Source organism: Trichomycterus rosablanca, chromosome 4 (assembly GCF_030014385.1).
Source record: "Trichomycterus rosablanca isolate fTriRos1 chromosome 4, fTriRos1.hap1, whole genome shotgun sequence".
Lineage (NCBI taxonomy): Eukaryota > Metazoa > Chordata > Actinopteri > Siluriformes > Trichomycteridae > Trichomycterus > Trichomycterus rosablanca.
Genome location: NC_085991.1, coordinates 31600710 through 31620880, shown reverse-complemented (window position 1 = coordinate 31620880; position 20171 = coordinate 31600710). Strand labels below are relative to the sequence as shown.

The 20171-nt window shown below is 39.2% G+C and overlaps 1 protein-coding gene across 1 annotated transcript in view; it reads left to right on the top strand.

The window, feature by feature from the left end:
* The first annotated feature begins 2901 nt into the window (after window positions 1-2901).
* arrb2b (arrestin, beta 2b) overlaps window positions 2902-20171 on the top strand; it is a 92463-nt gene continuing 75193 nt past the window's right edge. The window contains exon 1 of the mRNA XM_062993199.1: window positions 2902-3070. Within this exon, the coding sequence (XP_062849269.1) occupies window positions 3048-3070 (23 nt within the window). The 5' untranslated portion in view covers window positions 2902-3047. The remainder of the gene's footprint in view (window positions 3071-20171) is intronic.

Below are 20171 nucleotides of genomic sequence, written 5' to 3'. Positions count from 1 at the left end.
GTGTCTCCAATTAACCTGACTGCATGTTTTTGGACTGTGGGAGGAAACCCACGCAGACACAGGCAGAACATACAAACTCCACACAGAAAGAACCTGGACCACCCCTCCTTGGCATCGAACCTCTTGCTGTGAGGCGACTGTGCTACCCACCTAGCCACCGTGCCGATTCTTGTGTATGTTGTCCTAATTTTACTGTAAAACATTTTGAGCTGCATTTCATGTATAAAGAGGGTTAAACAAAGATTATTATTATTATTTCAACAGTTGTTTCTGTATGTTCTTTAGATATTTTCACTCAAAGGTTTGCACACCCCAGGTCAAACTCCACGTTTTGTTAATTTTCTAATAGAAATAAGGTAAGAAGACATAAACCACAGGATAATAAACTTTATACATTTAAAACATAGTTTCTGTTTATTTTCTAAATGACACATAATGGGGAAAAAAAACATAAAATGTGGAAAGTGGAAAGCCTATTTTCATTTTTTATTGCATTTCTGCACACACTTGTATCCAAAATTACTTACAGGTGTGACCAAATAAAGTTCAAACTGTTAAGGTTTGAGAATCTGCACTAACAGTGGCAACCTGGCAATGCTGGGGCTTAAAGCATTAACCTATCTATCTTCATCTATCTGATATTGCTTCCCATGTTTATATTTGATTCTCGTGTGTGTTGTCCTAATTTTACTGTAAAACAAGCCTTACTGTTCAAGCCTCGCCCCTGCCAGGTTGCCACTGTTGGGCCCTTGAGCAAGGCCCTTAACCCTCAATTGCTTAGGCTGTATACTGTCACAGTACTGTAAGTTGCTTTGGATAAAAGTGTCTGTTAAATGCAAAAAATGTAAATGTAATATTCACCGATCAGGCATAACATTATGACCTCCTTGTTTCTACACTCACTGTTCATTTTATCAGCTCCACTTACCATATAGAAGCACTTTGTAGTTCTACAATTACTGACTGTAGTCCATCTATTTCTCTACATACCCTTTTAGCCTCCTTTCACCCTGTTCTTCAATGGTCAGGACCCCCACAGGACCACAGGTATTATTTGGGTGGTGGATCATTCTCAGCACTGCAGTGACACTGACATGGTGGTGGTGTGTTAGTGTGTGTTGTGCTGGTATGAGTGGATCAGACACAGCAGCGCTGCTGGAGTTTTTAAATACTGTGTCCACTCTATTAGACACTCCTACCCAGTTGGTCCACCTTGTAGCTGAAAGTCAGAGACGATCGCTCATATATTGCTGCTGTTTGAGTTGGTCATCTTCAACAGTGGTCACAGGACGCTGCCCATGTGCGCTGTTGGCTGGATATATTTTTGGTTGGTGGACTATTCTCAGTCCAGCAGTGACAGTGAGGTGTTTAAAAACTCCATCAACGCTGCTGTCTTATCCACTCATACCAGCACAACACACACTAACACACCACCACCATGCCAGTGTCACTGCAGTGCTGAGAATGATCCACCACCTAAATAATACCTGCTCTGTGGTGGTCCTCTGGGGGTCCTGACCATTGAAGAACAGGGTGCAAGCAGGCTAAAAAAAGTATGTAGAGAAACAGATGGACTACAGTCAGTAATTGTAGAAGTACAAAGTGCTTCTATATAGTAAGTGGAGCTGATAAAATGGACAGTGCGTGTAGAAACAAGGAGGTGGTCATAATGTTATGTCTGATCGGTGTACATTTATGTAACATATGGGAAATGTAACATAGGCAAATGGAAAGCCTATTTCCATGTATGCATTATTTTTGCATTTTTGCACACACTTATATCCAAAGTTACTTACAAGTGTGACCAAATACAGTTCAAACTATTAAGGTTTGAGGACCTGCACTTACAGAGCAACCTGGCAATGCTGGACCTTAAAGCATTAACATGTCTATCTGTATTCCAGTAGTTTAACTGTTTACAGGTTGCCACTGTTGGGCCCTTGAGCAAGGCCCTTAACCCTCAAATGCTTAGGCTGTATACTGTCACAGTATTGTAAGTTGCTTTGGATAAAAGTGTATGGTAAATGCCAAAAATGTAAATGTAATATTCACCGATTAGACATAACATTATGACCACCTCCTTATTTCTACACTCACTGTTCATTTTATCAGCTCCACTTACCATATAGAAGCACTTTGTAGTTCTACAATTACTGACTGTAGTCCATCTAGTTCTCTGCATACCTTTTTAGCCTGCTTTCACCCTGTTCTTCACAGGACCACCACAGAGCAGGTATTATTATTTAGGTGGTGGACTTACAGAGCAACCTGGCAATGCTGGGGCTTAAAGCATTAACATGTCTATCTTTATTCCAGTAATTTAACTGTTTACAGGTTGCCACTGTTGGGCCCTTGAGCAAGGCCCTTAACCGTCAAATGCTTAGGCTTTATACTGTCACAGTATTGTAAGTTGCCATATGGAAGCACTTTGTAGTTATACAATTACTGACTGTAGTCCATCTATTTCAATGCATACCTTTTTAGCCTGCTTTCACCCTGTTCTTCACAGGACAACCACAGAGCAGGTATTATTATTTAGGTGGTGAACTTACAGAGCAACCTTAAAGCATTAACCTGTCTATCTTTATTCCAGTAGTTTAACTGTTTAGCTACCACTGATCATGTTATAAATAATTATATTTAATGTTTTTCCCCCCAAAATGTTAATCCCCACTCCAAAAATATTACGAACCAAAGTCCAACTCACGCCCTCTCCCTTAGTAAGCTTTCTAATTGGTATTCCTAGAGGAAGGGCGAGTACACAACGTGACCGCATTATGACGCAGGTTCTTCTCCTCAGCTGATTGGCCGGTAGGTCTATCAGTCACGGTACGGGGGGCTGGTTTTGTGGCTGCTGTCAGAAGAGGCAGTCAGAGAGCGAGGTTTCCGTCTCGGGACTGCGGGAAACTACCCTGCTAAACCCAGCTGCAGATCCCAGTGCACAGAACGCAGCCCGAGCTTAAGATTGCAAGCTCATCGATTCGTTTATTTAAGAAAAAAAAGAGACATTCTTTCTGTGTCCGTTGGAAGAAAAAGAGGCTTCTGAGATGGGAGACAAGGCGGGGACCAGGTAAGAGGCTGTGCAACTCCACAATTCAAACTCAAGTTCGCTGTGTTTAACGTCACGAAGCGATAGCAGTCATTGTGGGAGTCATTAAAGATAGACAAAGCGTTGTGGGCTGTGATCAGCATGAGATGACTGTAGTCTGGGGTCGTGATATCAATATTGTTATCCTATTAGTGAACCACACTGGCTATAGGGTGGGGTTAGGGACCACCAGGCTGAAATGTGACTTGCTTTCGTGTGTCCAGGCACAGATCGCATGATCAGATTAGGGTGCACGCTCAGTCTTGATTTTCTAGGCTTGCTTCAGGGCTGCATCGTGAAGTTGACTCGTGTGTACTGGTTTGTTTACGAAAACTGAGAGCCAGACTTGATTGATGTTTGATCTCATAAACCAAGGGGGGTCACATTGATGCGATAAAGGCGGCGTGCATCCCGATCTCGCATACTAGATTCAGGCAGAGCTGTGTCATAGTGTTTATACTGCACACAGTGTGAGATTAATCTTGATCACTTCCTCAGTTGTATGAAAAGGCCTCTGCGTTTCCTGTGTTTTGAGATCGCACTCTTAGACCCTGTGGATTTCCTAAATAAGGCTGTGTTTTACAGACCTCTGTGTGCACCATGCGGGAGGCTGTGTGGAGCCGTGGGCGATAGTGGACGTGTACAGTATGATGAGTAAAAGCTCAAAGCAGATCAACACTGCCAGATCTGACTATCAGAACTAAACGAATCCTCTCCACAGTTCCATCAGCATAATACTTTACTAAACACTATTTAAAGTAGTACCCTAATGTTCCCGATCTGTGTGCTATTGTTTAGTATGCGCCTTAGACATGTTGCATGTTACTGCTTGTTTTCCCCCTTAAAGCCAAGCTTTATTGCAGCGTGGCATACAGTGCACACACTAGGTATTCCTCTTTTTTCGTTCAGTGACGTCAGTTTGACGTATGGCCTACAGAAATACGCCCTGCATCTTTGACTTCATCCGTGATGTGCATTGTAAGGAGCCGGACTCGCACGTACACCGGTCAGCATTTGCATGAGTCCCTTTGCCTGGACTGAGAAGGTGTATAACGTTCCACATGGTGCTGTGGGTGGTGTGTTGCCAGATTGGGCGTTTTCTCAGACAGCTGTGCAGCCTGTAAATCCTCCTCCCATGGACCTACCTCCCAATTGTGATGTCATAAGGACAAAGTGCACCTGTTGATTTTGACCTGTTTCTTTGATCTGCATTCTCAGTTCCGTATTTAGGTACTAGTCTCAAGGGCCAGTCGTTATATCTAAGGAGTCCATAAAGGGCGGCATGGTGGTGGTCCGGGTTCTTTCTGTGTGGAGTTTGTATGTTCTCCCCGTGTCTGCGTGGGTTCCCTCCGGGGCTCCGGTTTCCTCCCATAGTCGAAAAACATGCAAGTGAGGTGAAAGGAAGATAGGGCGGCACGGTGGCTCAGTGGGTAGCACCGTCACCTCACGGCAAGAAAGTCCTGGGTTCGATCCCCAGGTGGGGCGGTCAGAGTCCTTTCTAAGTGGAGTTTGCATGTTCTCCCCGTGTCTGCGTGGGTTTCCTCCAGGAGCTGCGGTTTCCTCCCATAGTCCAATGACGTGCAAGTGAGGTGGCTTAGTGGGTAGCACTGTTGCCTCACAGCAAGAAGGTCCTGAGTTCGATCCCCAGGTGGGGCGGTCCGGGTCCTTTCTGTGTGGAGTTTGTATGTTCTCCCCGTGTCTGCGTGGATTTCCTCCAGGAGCTGCGGTTTCCTCCCATAGTCCAATGACATGCAAGTGAGGTGGCTTAGTGGGTAGCACTGTTGCCTCACAGCAAGAAGGTCCTGGGTTCGATCCCCAGGTGGGGCGCTCCGGGTCCTTTCTGTGTGGAGTTTGTATGTTCTCCCTGTGTCCGCGTGGGTTTACTCCAAGAGCTCCGGTTTCTTCCACAGTCCAAACACATTCAAGTGAGGTGAAGTGAACATACAAAATTGTCCATGACTGTGTTCGATATAACCTTGTGAACTGATGAATCTTGTGTAACAAGTAACTACCTCTTCTGTCATGAATGTGATGTTAACATCCTAATAAATAAATAACATATCCATAAAACAAGCAAAATAATGAAAATTTTAATATTGATTATAATGCGCTGATGTTCTTTTTATGTTCTTTATGTTCTTTCATAATTAAAACCTAGTTTCTTTAGCCAATATTTACTCAGACTATATGGATTTAAAACTGATACCTTAATGTTATTTGCTAATGTGTACAAACCTACATCCATAGTTATGACAGGTGGGCATTGTTCATGCAGCACGCAAGTAATCTCCTGATGGCACCACAAACCGCAGAGTACACTATATTTCCAAAGGTATTTGGGCACCTGATCATGAGCTTATTGGGCATCCAGTTTTAAAAACTAATGGTATTAAAACAGTGACCTCTTTGCTCTCTTCTAAGCTTTAACAACAGCCACTCTTCTGAGAAGGTGTTTAATATGCTAGTGTGTGGTTTGAAGCACATCCAGCGTCAATTGTTGTTTCCTAAAGCGTTCCTCTTCAGGAGACATAATTGTAATGCGTTCTGTTGTACCTATAAAGCTATTTAGGTAAGTAACTGCATCTCTGTAATTGATATCCTCCTAACATTTCTCCCATATAATGGGAGAACATAATGCATCTAGCAGTTAAAGACGTAAGGCAGTCCATCTGATGTTGTATTTAGAAAAATAAAGAATTACCATGACCCACAGAAACCTGTTCTGTCTTCTGCCAAAACAAACATTGTAAGGTCAGTACCAGTTCTACTGAACACAGGCTTCATAATAATTTTCAATCTTTGCCTTAAAGGAATGGTTCTCTGCAATTGTCAGGTCAGGAACCCATATTTAAAGCATATAAAAGCTGTACTTATGATCATGTGCTGTTGCTTGGTTTCTGTTTAAAATCTAAGCATTATCGCATTGTGACAGGTTTTTCTTTGTGTCTTGTGAGAAGAAGACACAAAGGACTTTGTGATGTTTACATTTTTAAATTACCCTTCAGCTGCTCTAACATGATTTTTTCTTTCTGACATCTAAAATGTTCCACATGGTTAAGTGGGTACAGTGATGCCAGATTGGGCGTTTCTTGTCCAGCTGTGTTATTTTTATGCTACCTTCAAGTGCTCATTTTATGTATAACTCCCACTAGTTTTGTTATAAATATGGGATGCATTACGTTTCTCTACTGAAGTGTCAGTAAGCCAGTGTCTGTGTGCAATTCTGTAACTGGGTCATTTGTAGGAAAGTGAAGAAAAATAAAAAATGGCTGAATGAACACAGATCCATGCGTGTTTAAATCCCTTTTGCCAGTCAAAATCATAGACACACCTCAAGTGATACCAACTCCAGTCCCTTTAGACAGTGTTACTAGGTTTAACATAATTAAATAATGTTAATGTTTTTGTACTGCTAATTGCAACAATTGAATTATATGCAATCTCTTATAATGTTCATATTAATGTGGTCATGTACACAATATATTAATGCCTAAACTGCATGTCCTGCATTCATCAGCTGAAAAATCATTTAAACTAATAAGACATGCTTATCATCTTTAAGTCTGAGAAAGAAGCTGTTGCTACAAAACACGGTTGCAATTTCTACCTTTTGTTTCACTTTATTAACACTTGTTTTATGAATGCAACAATGAAAGCATTTTATCAACATTTGTCAAAGTTATGGGCAATGGTAGAGATGTCCCTTTTTGATGTACAGTGTAGTTTATTATGGCTCATATAAACAGGATCAGGCATGTTTTTAATCATTATTGGACTGGAATTAGTGAATCCAATTTGGCAACCTTTGCCTGGCTTGCTTGTAATTGTACAGTAAAATCATTTGGCCTCTGTGCATGTGGGAGCAGCTGTTCATCACCGCCTCCAACCAAAACAACCACTGCTCTGCAAACTTTGCTTGATTTGGTATTGACTGACACACATTCATAGGATGCTGAATAGTGGCAGTGGAAATGTCATCATCTTGTCTGTGCCAGATTAGATTAGATGAGGGAAAAATACTCTGTGCTAAAATTTTCTCTTACCCTGTTGTTATTTGATTATGAATTGGTCTTGTAGTATACTACATTTGCTTTTTTGCTGGATTTTCTGCTCCTTTCTGCTCTTTTCTGCTTATCTCCTGTTGGAGAGTGGTGGGCGCAGTGGAGTGTGGGTGTAGTGTGCATCTGGCTCACTTACTATCGGAGAATGGCTTTGGGTTACTGGAGATTTAGTTGGCTTGCTACTCCAAACATTCTAATCTTCCCACTTAACTCCTTTTCAGCACAGTGAAATCCCTCAATCCACTCCCTAATTTGGCTGTCATACTCTCTCATTTATCACAGCTTAGTCACCTGCGTTTTATTCCCCCAATAATTGAAACTTCTCTGTGATGGATACTGGGAACTAAAATACTATATAATGCATATTTGTTTTCCACTGTTGAACAAGTTATAAATGAACAATGTTTTGCACATTTACTAGCTCAGTACTGGTCATTAGTCATGCCTTAAATTAAAAACCAATATTGTCAAACGTACATATCCATCTTTTAGTGTGTCTACATGTTACATATTTGTTCTGAGTCTCAGTCCATTTGAAACCCTTGTTCTATATACTTGGTGGTAAAAAAACATTTTTCTAAGCCCAGTTGCCTAAATAAAGCATGAACCAACTCTATTTGCGCATCAGCGCAGCTACTGTCTGTCTGTACAGAGAATGAATGCAGATTTTTAACACACCTCGAATTGCCCTCAGTGTGTGGGCGCCAGCTCTGTTTACACAGTGATTTAAAGATTCTAATCTAAAAAGGAAAAATTATGTTTTTTATTTACACAGATTGGCCATAACATTAAACCCACCTCCTTGTTTCTACACTCACTGTCCATTTTATTATCTTCACTGACCTTATAGAAGCACTTTGTAGTTTTACAATTACTGACTGTAGTCCATCTGTTTCTCTGCATGCTTTGTTAGCCCCCTTTCATGTTATTCTTCAATGGTCAGGACCGACCCCACAGGACCACCACAGAGCAGGTATTATTTGGGTGGTGGATCATTCTCAGCACTGCAGTGACACTGACATGGTGGTGGTGTGTTAGTGTGTGTTGTGCTGGTATGAGTGGATCAGACACAGCAGCGCTGCTGGAGTTTTTAAATACCGTGTCCACTCACTGTCCACTCTATTAGACACTCCTACCTAGTTGGTCCACCTTGTAGACGTAAGGTCAGAGACGATTGCTCATCTATTGCTGCTGTTTGAGTTGGTCATCTTCAAGACCTTCATTAATGGTCACAGGATGCTGCCCACAGGGTGCTGTTGGCTGGATATTTTTGGATGGTGGACTATTCTCAGTCCAGCAGTGACAGTGAAGTGTTTAAAAACTTCATTAGCATTGCTGAGTCTGATCCACTCGCACTAACACACCACCACCATGTCAGTGTCACTGCAGTGCTGAGAATGATCCACCACCTAAATAATACCTGCTCTGTGGTTGTCATGTGATAGTCCTGACCATTGAAGAACAGCATGAAAGGGGGCTAACAAAGCATGCAGAGAAACAGATGGACTACAGTCAGTAATTGTAGAACTACAAAGTGCTTCTATATGGTAAGTGGAGCTGATAAAATGGACAGTGAGTGTAGAAACAAGGAGGTGGTTTTAATGTTATGGCTGATCAGTGTATATTATTCAAGTAATGAACTGAACTATTACATGTAAAAATCACGAACTGGAAAGCTACTTTGCATCAATATAGAGTCAGACTGCATGTTACCCCTTGTATTCTATTGACATTGACTTTACTGCCTTGTTCTTTGGGGTCCCCAAAGAGGCTCTGGGGTCTCAGGGATCCCAAACAGAGCATGAGGGTTAGTTAAACTCACAAATTATGTGCATATTTTGCACCATGCTCCATAACTGCATCTGCCTGCTTATCATTTTTTAATAACTACACAAATTTTATCAGGAAGAGCTTTAATATGCCAACTGCGTCTCTAATAATTATGACTAGCATGTTTAATTAGCGCTTGTAATGAATGAAACTTGCCTTGCCTACTGACTGTTTAAAATCAATGTTCATGATGCTAGAATGCTTGTGCGCATGGCATTTATATTCATCTCTCTGTTCTATGTTAGTGCTTTATTTGCTTTGTTACACTGTTTTTTGTTGTTTGTTTGTTTATTAGGATTTTAACGTCGTGTTTTACACTTTGGTTACATTTATGACAGAAACGGTAGTTACTCATTACACAAGATTCCTCAGTTCACAAGTTTTAACGTCAAACACAGTCATGGACAATTTTGTATCTCCAATTCACCTCACCAGAGCTCCCGGAGGAAACCCATGCAAACTCCACACAGAAAGGACCCAGACTGGCCCACCTGGGGATCGAACCCAGGACCTTCTTGTTGTGAGGTGACAGTGCTACCCACTGAGCCACCGTGCCGCCCCACTGTTTTTTATGACTTGCTGATATGAATATTAGTGATATGTTATACAGTAGACCCTTGACTTACGAATTTAATTGGTTCCAAAGGGCTGGTCTTAAGTTAAAATGTTTGTTAGTTAAACCTATTTTTCCCATAAGAAATAATGTAAATAGAATTAATCCGTGCCAGACCCCCCCAAACCCCCTTACCTTTCTAATGTCTTAAATGGTCTTTTTGTTATAAATACAAGTAAATTTTTCCTTAAATCTTAAATTATAGAATAGACATTCCTGTAATAAATGATAATAAACATCAATACACAGTAGTACTGCACTGTACATAAAAAACACACATCACATTTCAGTACATTATGTGTGCTGTGCTATACACCATAATAAATTTCCTTCTTTTTTTTATAAAATGTATCTACCAGAAACAACAATAACTCATATTTTTCTATTATTTGCTTCTTTATTTTAATAGTATTGTATTTTGTAATTGCACGAAAGAAAGAATACTTTACTGAGCCGAATTCCTTCTTCTCTCTCACTCACTGTCCCCGCTGTCTGATACACAGTGACAGCTGCTGGCAGGAGTAATTATACAACAACAAATGTAATAGATTTTTTTTTATTTTCTCACCACGAAGCTTTTTCTGCACATTCTTTGGGGACATTTTAATATTGAATTTTACAAAATATAATGAAAACACCGAAAAAACACTGTCTGCTGTCTGAATGATCGCTCACTGTATATATACGTATATATATATATATATATATACAGTATATATGAGAGAGAGAGAGAGAGAGAGTCAGCTTGTTCGTGACGTCACGTGTTATGCAAATTTCGCTTCATAATTCAAAATTTGTTTGTACGTTAAGTTGAAAAAGATTGTTCGTAACCCAAAATGTTCCTATGGTAAACCGTTCGTAACTCAAGGGTCTATTGTATATGTTGATGGGACGGTATATGCTAGTCAGTTATCAGTTAAAATAAAAGAGTAACATTTGCATCCATGGTTAAAACACATGTGAACTAAGTAATATCTCATGCTTGCCTTTTTTTGGTGTGTTCTTCCTTTTCTGTGTGTTTTGTGATGACATTTTAAAAAAGACTCTCTGTTGCCACGTTACTTTGCTTTTCATTTGCAAAATATTTACTTCAAGTCCACTTTATTGCGTCATCCAGCCCAAGCAACTTTGCAAATTGTTGCTTTGCTGGGGTTGCTGTATAATCCCTTTCGGCCACTTTGCTGGATTGCATCTCTGCATTGTGTGAAAATGACTTGGTTATCAGATTCATTTCTCCTTCTGATGAAATGGTAATTTTTACTTACCATCTTGAATGAAATATGTTAATACTCCCATTTGATCAGTGTCTACATTAATTAGATGTAAAATATATAATGAACAATTCTAAAGAACTTGCTTAGCTAATTGCATGTACAATCAGCTTGGTCTTAATGACACACCATGACTTTTAAAGATTCCAAGATTTTTGGTGCATATCTGTTAAAAATTTATGACCCTTCATTTAAAAGAGCTTTGCCTGGCTCACTAAAGGTGTTCAGTTGGGTTAAGGTCAGAGCTCTGTGGAGGTCACAAAAGTTTCTTGAAGCAAAACTTGTCAAACCATGTCGTTATGGACCTTATTTTGTGCACAGTGGCACAGTAATGCTGGAAGAAAAAAGGGCTTCTGTTACAAAGTTGAAAACATTTAATTGATTGTATGTACAGTAGACCCTTGACTTACGAATTTAATTGGTTCCAAAGCGCTGTTCTTAAGTCAAAATGTTTGTTAGTTAAACCTATTTTTCCCATAAGAAATAATGTAAATAGAATTAATCTGTGCCCGACCTCCCAACCCACCCCCCCACCTAACCTTGTCTTGTCTTAAATGGTCTTTTTTGTTATAAATTATAAAATAATATATTTTCCCTTAAATCTTAAATTATAGAATAGACATTCCTGTAATAAACAATAATAAACAACAATACACAGTTATATATATATATATATATATACAGTGTATCACAAAAGTGAGTACACCCCTCACATTTCTGCAGATATTTAAGTATATGTTTTCATGGGACAACACTGACAAAATGACACTTTGACACAATGAAAAGTAGTCTGTGTGCAGCTTATATAACAGTGTAAATTTATTCTTCCCTCAAAATAACTCAATATACAGCCATTAATGTCTAAACCACCGGCAACAAAAGTGAGTACACCCCTTAGTGAAAGTTCCTGAAGTGTCAATATTTTGTGTGGCCATCATTATTTCCCAGAACTGCCTTAACTCTCCTGGGCATGGAGTTTACCAGAGCTTCACAGGTTGCCACTGGAATGCTTTTCCACTCCTCCATGACGACATCACGGAGCTGGCGGATATTCAAGACTTTGCGCTCCTCCACCTTCCGCTTGAGGATGCCCCAAAGATGTTCTATTGGGTTTAGGTCTGGAGACATGCTTGGCCAGTCCATCACCTTTACCTTCAGCCTCTTCAATAAAGCAGTGGTCGTCTTAGAGGTGTGTTTGGGGTCATTATCATGCTGGAACACTGCCCTGCGACCCAGTTTCCGGAGGGAGGGGATCATGCTCTGCTTCAGTATTTCACAGTACATATTGGAGTTCATGTGTCCCTCAATGAAATGTAACTCCCAACACCTGCTGCACTCATGCAGCCCCAGACCATGGCATTCCCACCACCATGCTTGACTGTAGGCATGACACACTTATCTTTGTACTCCTCACCTGATTGCCGCCACACATGCTTGAGACCATCTGAACCAAACAAATTAATCTTGGTCTCATCAGACCATAGGACATGGTTCCAGTAATCCATGTCCTTTGTTGACATGTCTTCAGCAAACTGTTTGCGGGCTTTCTTGTGTAGAGACTTCAGAAGAGGCTTCCTTCTGGGGTGACAGCCATGCAGACCAATTTGATGTAGTGTGCGGCGTATGGTCTGAGCACTGACAGGCTGACCCCCCACCTTTTCAATCTCTGCAGCAATGCTGACAGCACTCCTGCGCCTATCTTTCAAAGACAGCAGTTGGATGTGACGCTGAGCACGTGCACTCAGCTTCTTTGGACGACCAACGCGAGGTCTGTTCTGAGTGGACCCTGCTCTTTTAAAACGCTGGATGATCTTGGCCACTGTGCTGCAGCTCAGTTTCAGGGTGTTGGCAATCTTCTTTTAGCCTTGGCCATCTTCATGTAGCGCAACAATTCGTCTTTTAAGATCCTCAGAGAGTTCTTTGCCATGAGGTGCCATGTTGGAACTTTCAGTGACCAGTATGAGAGAGTGTGAGAGCTGTACTACTAAATTGAACACACCTGCTCCCTATGCACACCTGAGACCTAGTAACACTAACGAGTCACATGACATTTTGGAGGGAAAATGACAAGCAGTGCTCAGTTTGGACATTTAGGGGTGTAGTCTCTTAGGGGTGTACTCACTTTTGTTGCCGGTGGTTTAGACATTAATGGCTGTGTATTGAGTTATTTTGAGGGAAGAATAAATTTACACTGTTATATAAGCTGCACACAGACTACTTTTCATTGTGTCAAAGTGTCATTTTGTCAGTGTTGTCCCATGAAAAGATATACTTAAATATCTGCAGAAATGTGAGGGGTGTACTCACTTTTGTGATACACTGTATATATATACAGTATATATATATACAATATATATACAGTATATATACAGTATATATATATATATATATATATATATATATATATATACAGTATATATATATATATATATATATATATATATATATATATATATATAAAAATATAAATATATATATATATAGAGAGAGAGCGAGAGAGAGAGAGAGAGAGAGACGGTTGGAGTCAACTTGTTTGTCACGTCACGTGTTTCGCAAATTTCTGTTTGTAATCCGAAATTTGTTCGTACGTTAAGTTGAAAAAGATCGTTCGTAACCCAAAATGTTCCTATGGTAAACCGTTCATAACTCAAGGGTCTACTTTAGTTGTTTTTAACTACTTTTAGTGTATGCTTAATGTAATACTCAGGGGCATGTCCAATCACTTTTGGCAACATGGTGTATTAAGCAACATTGTTATTTTATGGTGCTGCTAAAAGTCACACTTAAAACAATAAATTATGCAAGAGGAAAGTCAGCTGCTGTGATCAGTCTCTAGCTTTAAACTCCTGTGCAGTGCAGTTAACACTACGTAAGAAATAAGAAAGCAGAGAAGACGAGAGTCTGAGTCTCGTTTGCTTAGATTACCATATCGTTAAAAGCAATGATTCATCAGTTTGCTGCTTTGAGACCTTGGCTTTTCATTGTGAAGGCTCTATAGGGAACACCAAGTACAGTTCACCACCATATTGGGTAATATTGGTTTGGGCTGCTATAACATGATGTTTTACTTGCTTTATTAGTCTTTACTCATGTCAGATTCCATAATAAAGTGTGAATAAGTGTGTGGAGGGGTTGTTATGTCATAATTGGTTTTTCCCTTTAAGGATGAAAGAGGAATAATGTACTGCACCTAGCAAAAAGTACAGATGAACTGCATTTTGGCATTGACATCATGATTGCAAAAAAGCTTGAAGTGTGGAGAGTATTGGTTTGGGTTGCCATAACATGATGTTTTACTTACTTTATTAGTCTTAGCTCATGTCAGACTCCATAATAAAGTGTGAGTGAGTGTGTGAGGTGAGGAGGGGTTGTGATGTCATAATTGGTTCATATGCTGAAGGATGAAAAAGGAATAATGTACTGCACCTAGCAAAAAGTACAGACTTTTCTTTGGAACAGACAAACTGCATTTCAGTATTGACATCATGACTGCATACAGCTGATTTATATATTTATTAGTCATTACTAATGTCAGACTCCATAATAAAGTGTGAGTGTGTGAGGAGGGGTTATGATGTCATAATTGGTTCTTCCCTTCAAGGATGAAAAAAAGTAATGCACTGCACCTAGCAAAAAGTACAGACTTTATGTGAGAACAGACAAACTGCATTTCAGCATTGACATCATGATTACAAAAAGCTGAGTGTGGAGAGTATTGGTTCACGTTGCTGTAACATGATGTTTTACTCGATTTATTAGTCATTGCTAATGTCAGATTCCATAATAAAGTGTGAGTGTGTGAGGTGAGGAGGGGTTGTGATGTCATAGTTGTTTCCTCTGCTGAAGGATAAAAAAGGAATAATGTACTGCACCTAGCGAAAGTACAGCTTTTATGTGAGAACAAACTTCATTTCAGTATTGACATCATGATTACAAAAAAGCTGATTTATAGATTTATTAGTCTTAGCTCATGTCTGATTCCATAATAAAGTGTGAGTGAGTGAGGAAGGTTTGTGATGTCATAGGTTGGTTCATCTGCTTAATGATAAAAAAAAGGAATAATGTACTGCACCTAGCAAAAGTACAGACTTTATGTGAGAACAGACAAACTGCATTTCAATATTGACATCATAATTGCAAAAAAGCTGGGAGTGTGAAGGGTATTGGTGTGTGTGAGTGTGTAAGGAGGGGTCGTTATGTCATAGTTGGTTCATCTGCTCAAGGATGAAAAAGGAATAATGTACTGCACCTAGCAAAAAGTACAGACCTTACGTTCGAACAAACAAACTGCATTTCAGTATTGACATCATGACTGCAAAAAGCTGATTTATTGATTTATTAGTCATTACTAATGTCAGATTCCATAATCAGGTGTGAGTGTGTGAGGAAGGTTTGTGATGTCATAGGTTGGTTCATCTGCTTAATGATAAAAAAAAAGGAATAATGTACTGCACTTAGCAAAAGTACAGACTTTATGTGAGAACAGACAAACTGCATTTCAATATTGACATCATAACTGCAAAAAAGCTGGAAGTGTGGATAGTATTGGTTTGGGTGCCATAAGATGATGTCTTAGCTCATGTCAGACTCCATAATAAAGTGTGTGTGAGTGTGTGGAGGGGTTGTGATGTCATAACTGCTTTTTCCCTTCAGTGATGAAAAAGGAATAATGTACTGCATTTCTTTTTTTTTTTTTTATTATCTATTTTTTCCCACTTTTTCCCCCCAACTTTTATCCCCATTCCAGTTGTGTCCAATTACCCTGAATGCGTCCTCTATACTGATTCGACCCTTTGCCGCTGACTGAGGACGCCACTCAACTGACTTACGCCCCCTCCGGCACGCAATCAGTACAGCCTGCATTTTTCATCTGCACGAGCTTCATACACCGAGAGACACTGCGCACGGAGGGTCACACCCCCCTCAATGTTATTCCTCAGCCCTGTGCAGGTGCCGTCAGTCAACCAGCAGGGGCCGCAGTCGCACCAGTTATGAGGACCTATGCTCCGACTTCTACCCCTAAACCCCTGAACAACAGCCAAACGTTGTTCATACTGCCGCCCAACCCAGTCGGAAAGGTAGAGCTGAGTTTCGATACGATGCATCTAGAAACCCAACTCTGGTGAGCTAGCGTACTTTACCGCTGCGCCACCTGAGCGGCTTACAAACTGCATTTCAATATTGACATCATGATTGCAAAAAGCTGAGTGTGGAGAGTATTGGTTAATGTTGCTGTAACATGATGTTTTACTTGATTTATTAGTCTTAGCTCATGTCAGACTCCATAATAAAGTGTGAGTGAGTGTGTGAGGAGGGGTTGTGATGTCATAATTGGTTCCTCCCTTTAAGGATGAAAAAGGAATAATGTACTGCACCTAGCAAAAAATACAGACTTTATGTGAGAACAGACAAGCTGCATTTCAGTATTGACATCATGACTGCAAAAAAGCTGAAAGTGTGGATGGTATTAGTTTGGGTTGCCATAACATGATGTTTTTCTTGATTTATTAGCCATTGCTAATGTCAGACTCCACAATAAAGTGTGTGTGAGTGTGTAAGGAGGGGTCGTTATGTCATAGTTGGTTCATCTGCTCAAGGATGAAAAAGGAATAATGCACTGCACCTAGCAAAAAGTACAGACTTTATGTTCGAACAAACAAACTGCATTGCAGTATTGACTCCATGATTACAAAAAAGCTGGGAGTGTGAAGAATTAGGTCTAGTAATTACTTTGGTGGTGGTGGTGGTGATGGTGGGGGTAATCAGTAAACTTGCATTGCACCCAGTGTTTTTGCAATAGCCTTTAGATCACAGCAATCCTGACTAGATTATTTTATTTCAATAAGGATAAATATATCAATAATTAGCTTTCTAAATAAATTATTATAATTTATAAAGCATTAATGGTGTCTGCATTAATTTGGCATAAATTATCGCCTATTTTTCCTTCAAGTCAAAATATATTTTTTGGGTTTTCTCTATGGTGACCTACTGTTATTTCCCTTTTGGATCTTTTGTGTTTCTCTTGCAGTTGATAAAAGAGCAAAAACTTCTGTAAAGTCTAGACATTTCTGCAATTCTTTCCCCCATCTGTAGAAAATGTATCCTATTATGAATTAATGAACACCAGGCCTTTTAGAAAGGCTTTGGTTGCCATCTCTACACTTTGTTCTGTAAGATAATCTAAAACTTGATTTGATAGAAACATGGTTACCATGAACGTTCATGAAAAGGGCAGCCATACATATGTGTGCCTTTTGCAAACCTTATTTCCAGAAATATTGGGACGTCAGTTGAAAAGATTCAAAGACATGAACAAATCAAAGACAGATGTTGGCTTTTAAATATTTCACTGTTAACAATCTGGATAGTTCATTTTTGTCTTTTGGCTCAGAGAACTCGATATAGATTTTTCCCTGAAAACACTGAAAAATACTAAAATATGGACTCTTCTGACCATAGCATTGTTTTCACTGTTTCTTGGTCCATCTGACACAAACTCAGGCCCACAGCACAGCAGCATAACTGCATAGAACGCATAGTATGGCTTTACAGTTTCAGGTTGCATTGCTTCATGCAGCGGCGGGCCATGTTAATTGACAACAGTTCTTAGCACTGTAATCCCAGCCCATGTGGCAATATTTATCACAGTATCATGACAGTTTTTCATATAATGTTGTTTTCTAGCCTTGACATACATGGACTGAATTTTTTCTGGATTCCCTAAATCTTTCAACAGTATTATGTATGGTGGATGGTGCAATCCACCAAAGCCTCATGAAGTTGAAGTTGATGAAGTGATGAGCCATAACTCATTATTGCTTGCAAAGATTGAGTCTTTGGTGGATTTTTCTTTAATACCCAATCATGATTCCCTCACCTGTTAACCACTTTACCTGCTGACCCGCGTGCTCAGCAAAATATAAAAAGGTTATTTCTTTGTGAATACTGGAAAAATATTGGGATATTGCATTTTGCATTTTTATAAGAGATAATATAACACTGCATTTTATTAGATAAACTGCTGTGGATGTACCCACAGTGATGTGTGCTACTATGCCCCCCTTTATGAAGACGTCATATTTTGAGTCATCTGTGCAGACATTATGGCGTTCCAAAGGGCACAATATCATGATGATGTCTTTTGATTAATATAAGCAAAAAAAAAAAAAAAAAAAAAAAAAATATATATATATATATATATATATATATATATATATATATATATATTTAAAAATATAATGTATTTTTAATATATTAGATATTTATATATAATATATATATTTATATATAATATATGTATATATGTTATTATATATATATATATATATATAATATATATATAATAAGCAAAAAAAAAAATATATATATATATTTAAAAATATAATATATTTTTAATATATTAGATATTTATATATAATATATATATATATAATATATATATATATATATATATATATATATATATATATATATATATATTATAATATATATATATATATATATTATTTATGTGTTGTGTTTTTGATTACAGTATTTTGTGGTTTGTTATAAATGTACACTATTGAATTACAGCTTTGTAACGACAGATTGGTAGCTGTGTTAGTGGGGAAACATCTACTGTGATGCAGTGGCACACTCCATACCTTCGTGTTTAAAGAGATTAGAATTAAACAAGTCCTCAGGGAAGACAGGACGCATTGGTAAACACAACTCATTACAGCTCATCATTTTGGTTTTCAGTACTGTTGCTGCCTAAAGGAATACCTTGTCTGTAAGAAGACAAATTGCACACCGGAACGAGAAGCTGGTTATGATGTGTGTGTTTTGTCTTTTCTGACTTTGCATCTTTATCTTCTACTCAGAACATTGTTTTTCGTGCCTTGGGGGGGAAAACTTATTTTTTCTTGCATTTCTTTCAACTTTAAGAGACACATTATATCATTTACAAACCCAATTTCTGAAAAAGTTGTAATCATTTGGGAACTGAGGATGCAAATTGTTTTGCAAGTGTAACTTTTGTCCATTCTTAGCCAATCACATTGCACACAGAGAGTCACACACCAATCTCCATTATCTCCCGTCTCATTGTGCAGATGCCAATGCTGTGTCTGTATAGGTACAGCGAATTGTTTGTCTGTATAGGCACAGCAAATGATGTGTCTGTATAGGCACAGCAAATTACGTGTCTGTATAGGCACAGCGAATTATGTGTCTGTATAGGCACAGCGAATTATGTGTCTGTATAGGCACAGCGAATTATGTGTCTGTATAGGCACAGCAAATTATGTGTCTGTATAGGCACAGCAAATTGTGTGTCTGTATAGGCACAGCAAATTATGTGTCTGTATAGGCACAGCAAATTATGTGTCTGTATAGGCACAGCGAATTATGTGTCTGTATAGGCACAGCAAATTATGTGTCTGTATAGGCACAGCGAATTATGTGTCTGTATAGGCACAGCAAATTATGTGTCTGTATAGGCACAGCGAATTATGTGTCTGTATAGGCACAGTGAATTGTGTGTCTGTATAGGCACAGCGAATTATGTGTCTGTATAGGCACAGCAAATTGTGTGTCTGTATAGGCACAGCGAATTATGTGTCTGTATAGGCACAGCAAATTATGTGTCTGTATAGGCACAGCGAATTATGTGTCTGTATAGGCACAGCAAATTATGTGTCTGTATAGGCACAGCGAATTATGTGTCTGTATAGGCACAGTGAATTGTGTGTCTATATTGGCACATTGAATTGTGTCTGTATAGGCACAGCAAATTATGTGTCTATATAGGCACAGTGATATGTGTGTCTGTATAGGCACAGCGAAGTATGTGTCTGTATAGGCACAGTGAATTGTGTGTCTATATTGGCACAGCGAATTGTGTGTCTGTATAGGCACAGTGAATTGTGTGTCTATGCTGGCACAGTGAATTGTGTGTCTATATTGGCACAGTGAATTGTGTGTCTGTATAGGCACAGTGAATTGTGTGTCTATACTGGCACAGTGAATTGTGTGTCTGTATAGGCACAGCAAATTATGTGTCTATATAGGCACAGTGATATGTGTGTCTGTATAGGCACAGCAAAGTATGTGTCTGTATAGGCACAGTGAATTGTGTGTCTATTGGCACAGCGAATTGTGTGTCTGTATAGGCACAGTGAATTGTGTGTCTATGCTGGCACAGTGAATTGTGTGTCTATATTGGCACAGTGAATTGTGTGTCTGTATAGGCACAGTGAATTGTGTGTCTATACTGGCACAGTGAATTGTGTGTCTGTATAGGCACAGCGAATTGTGTGTCTGTA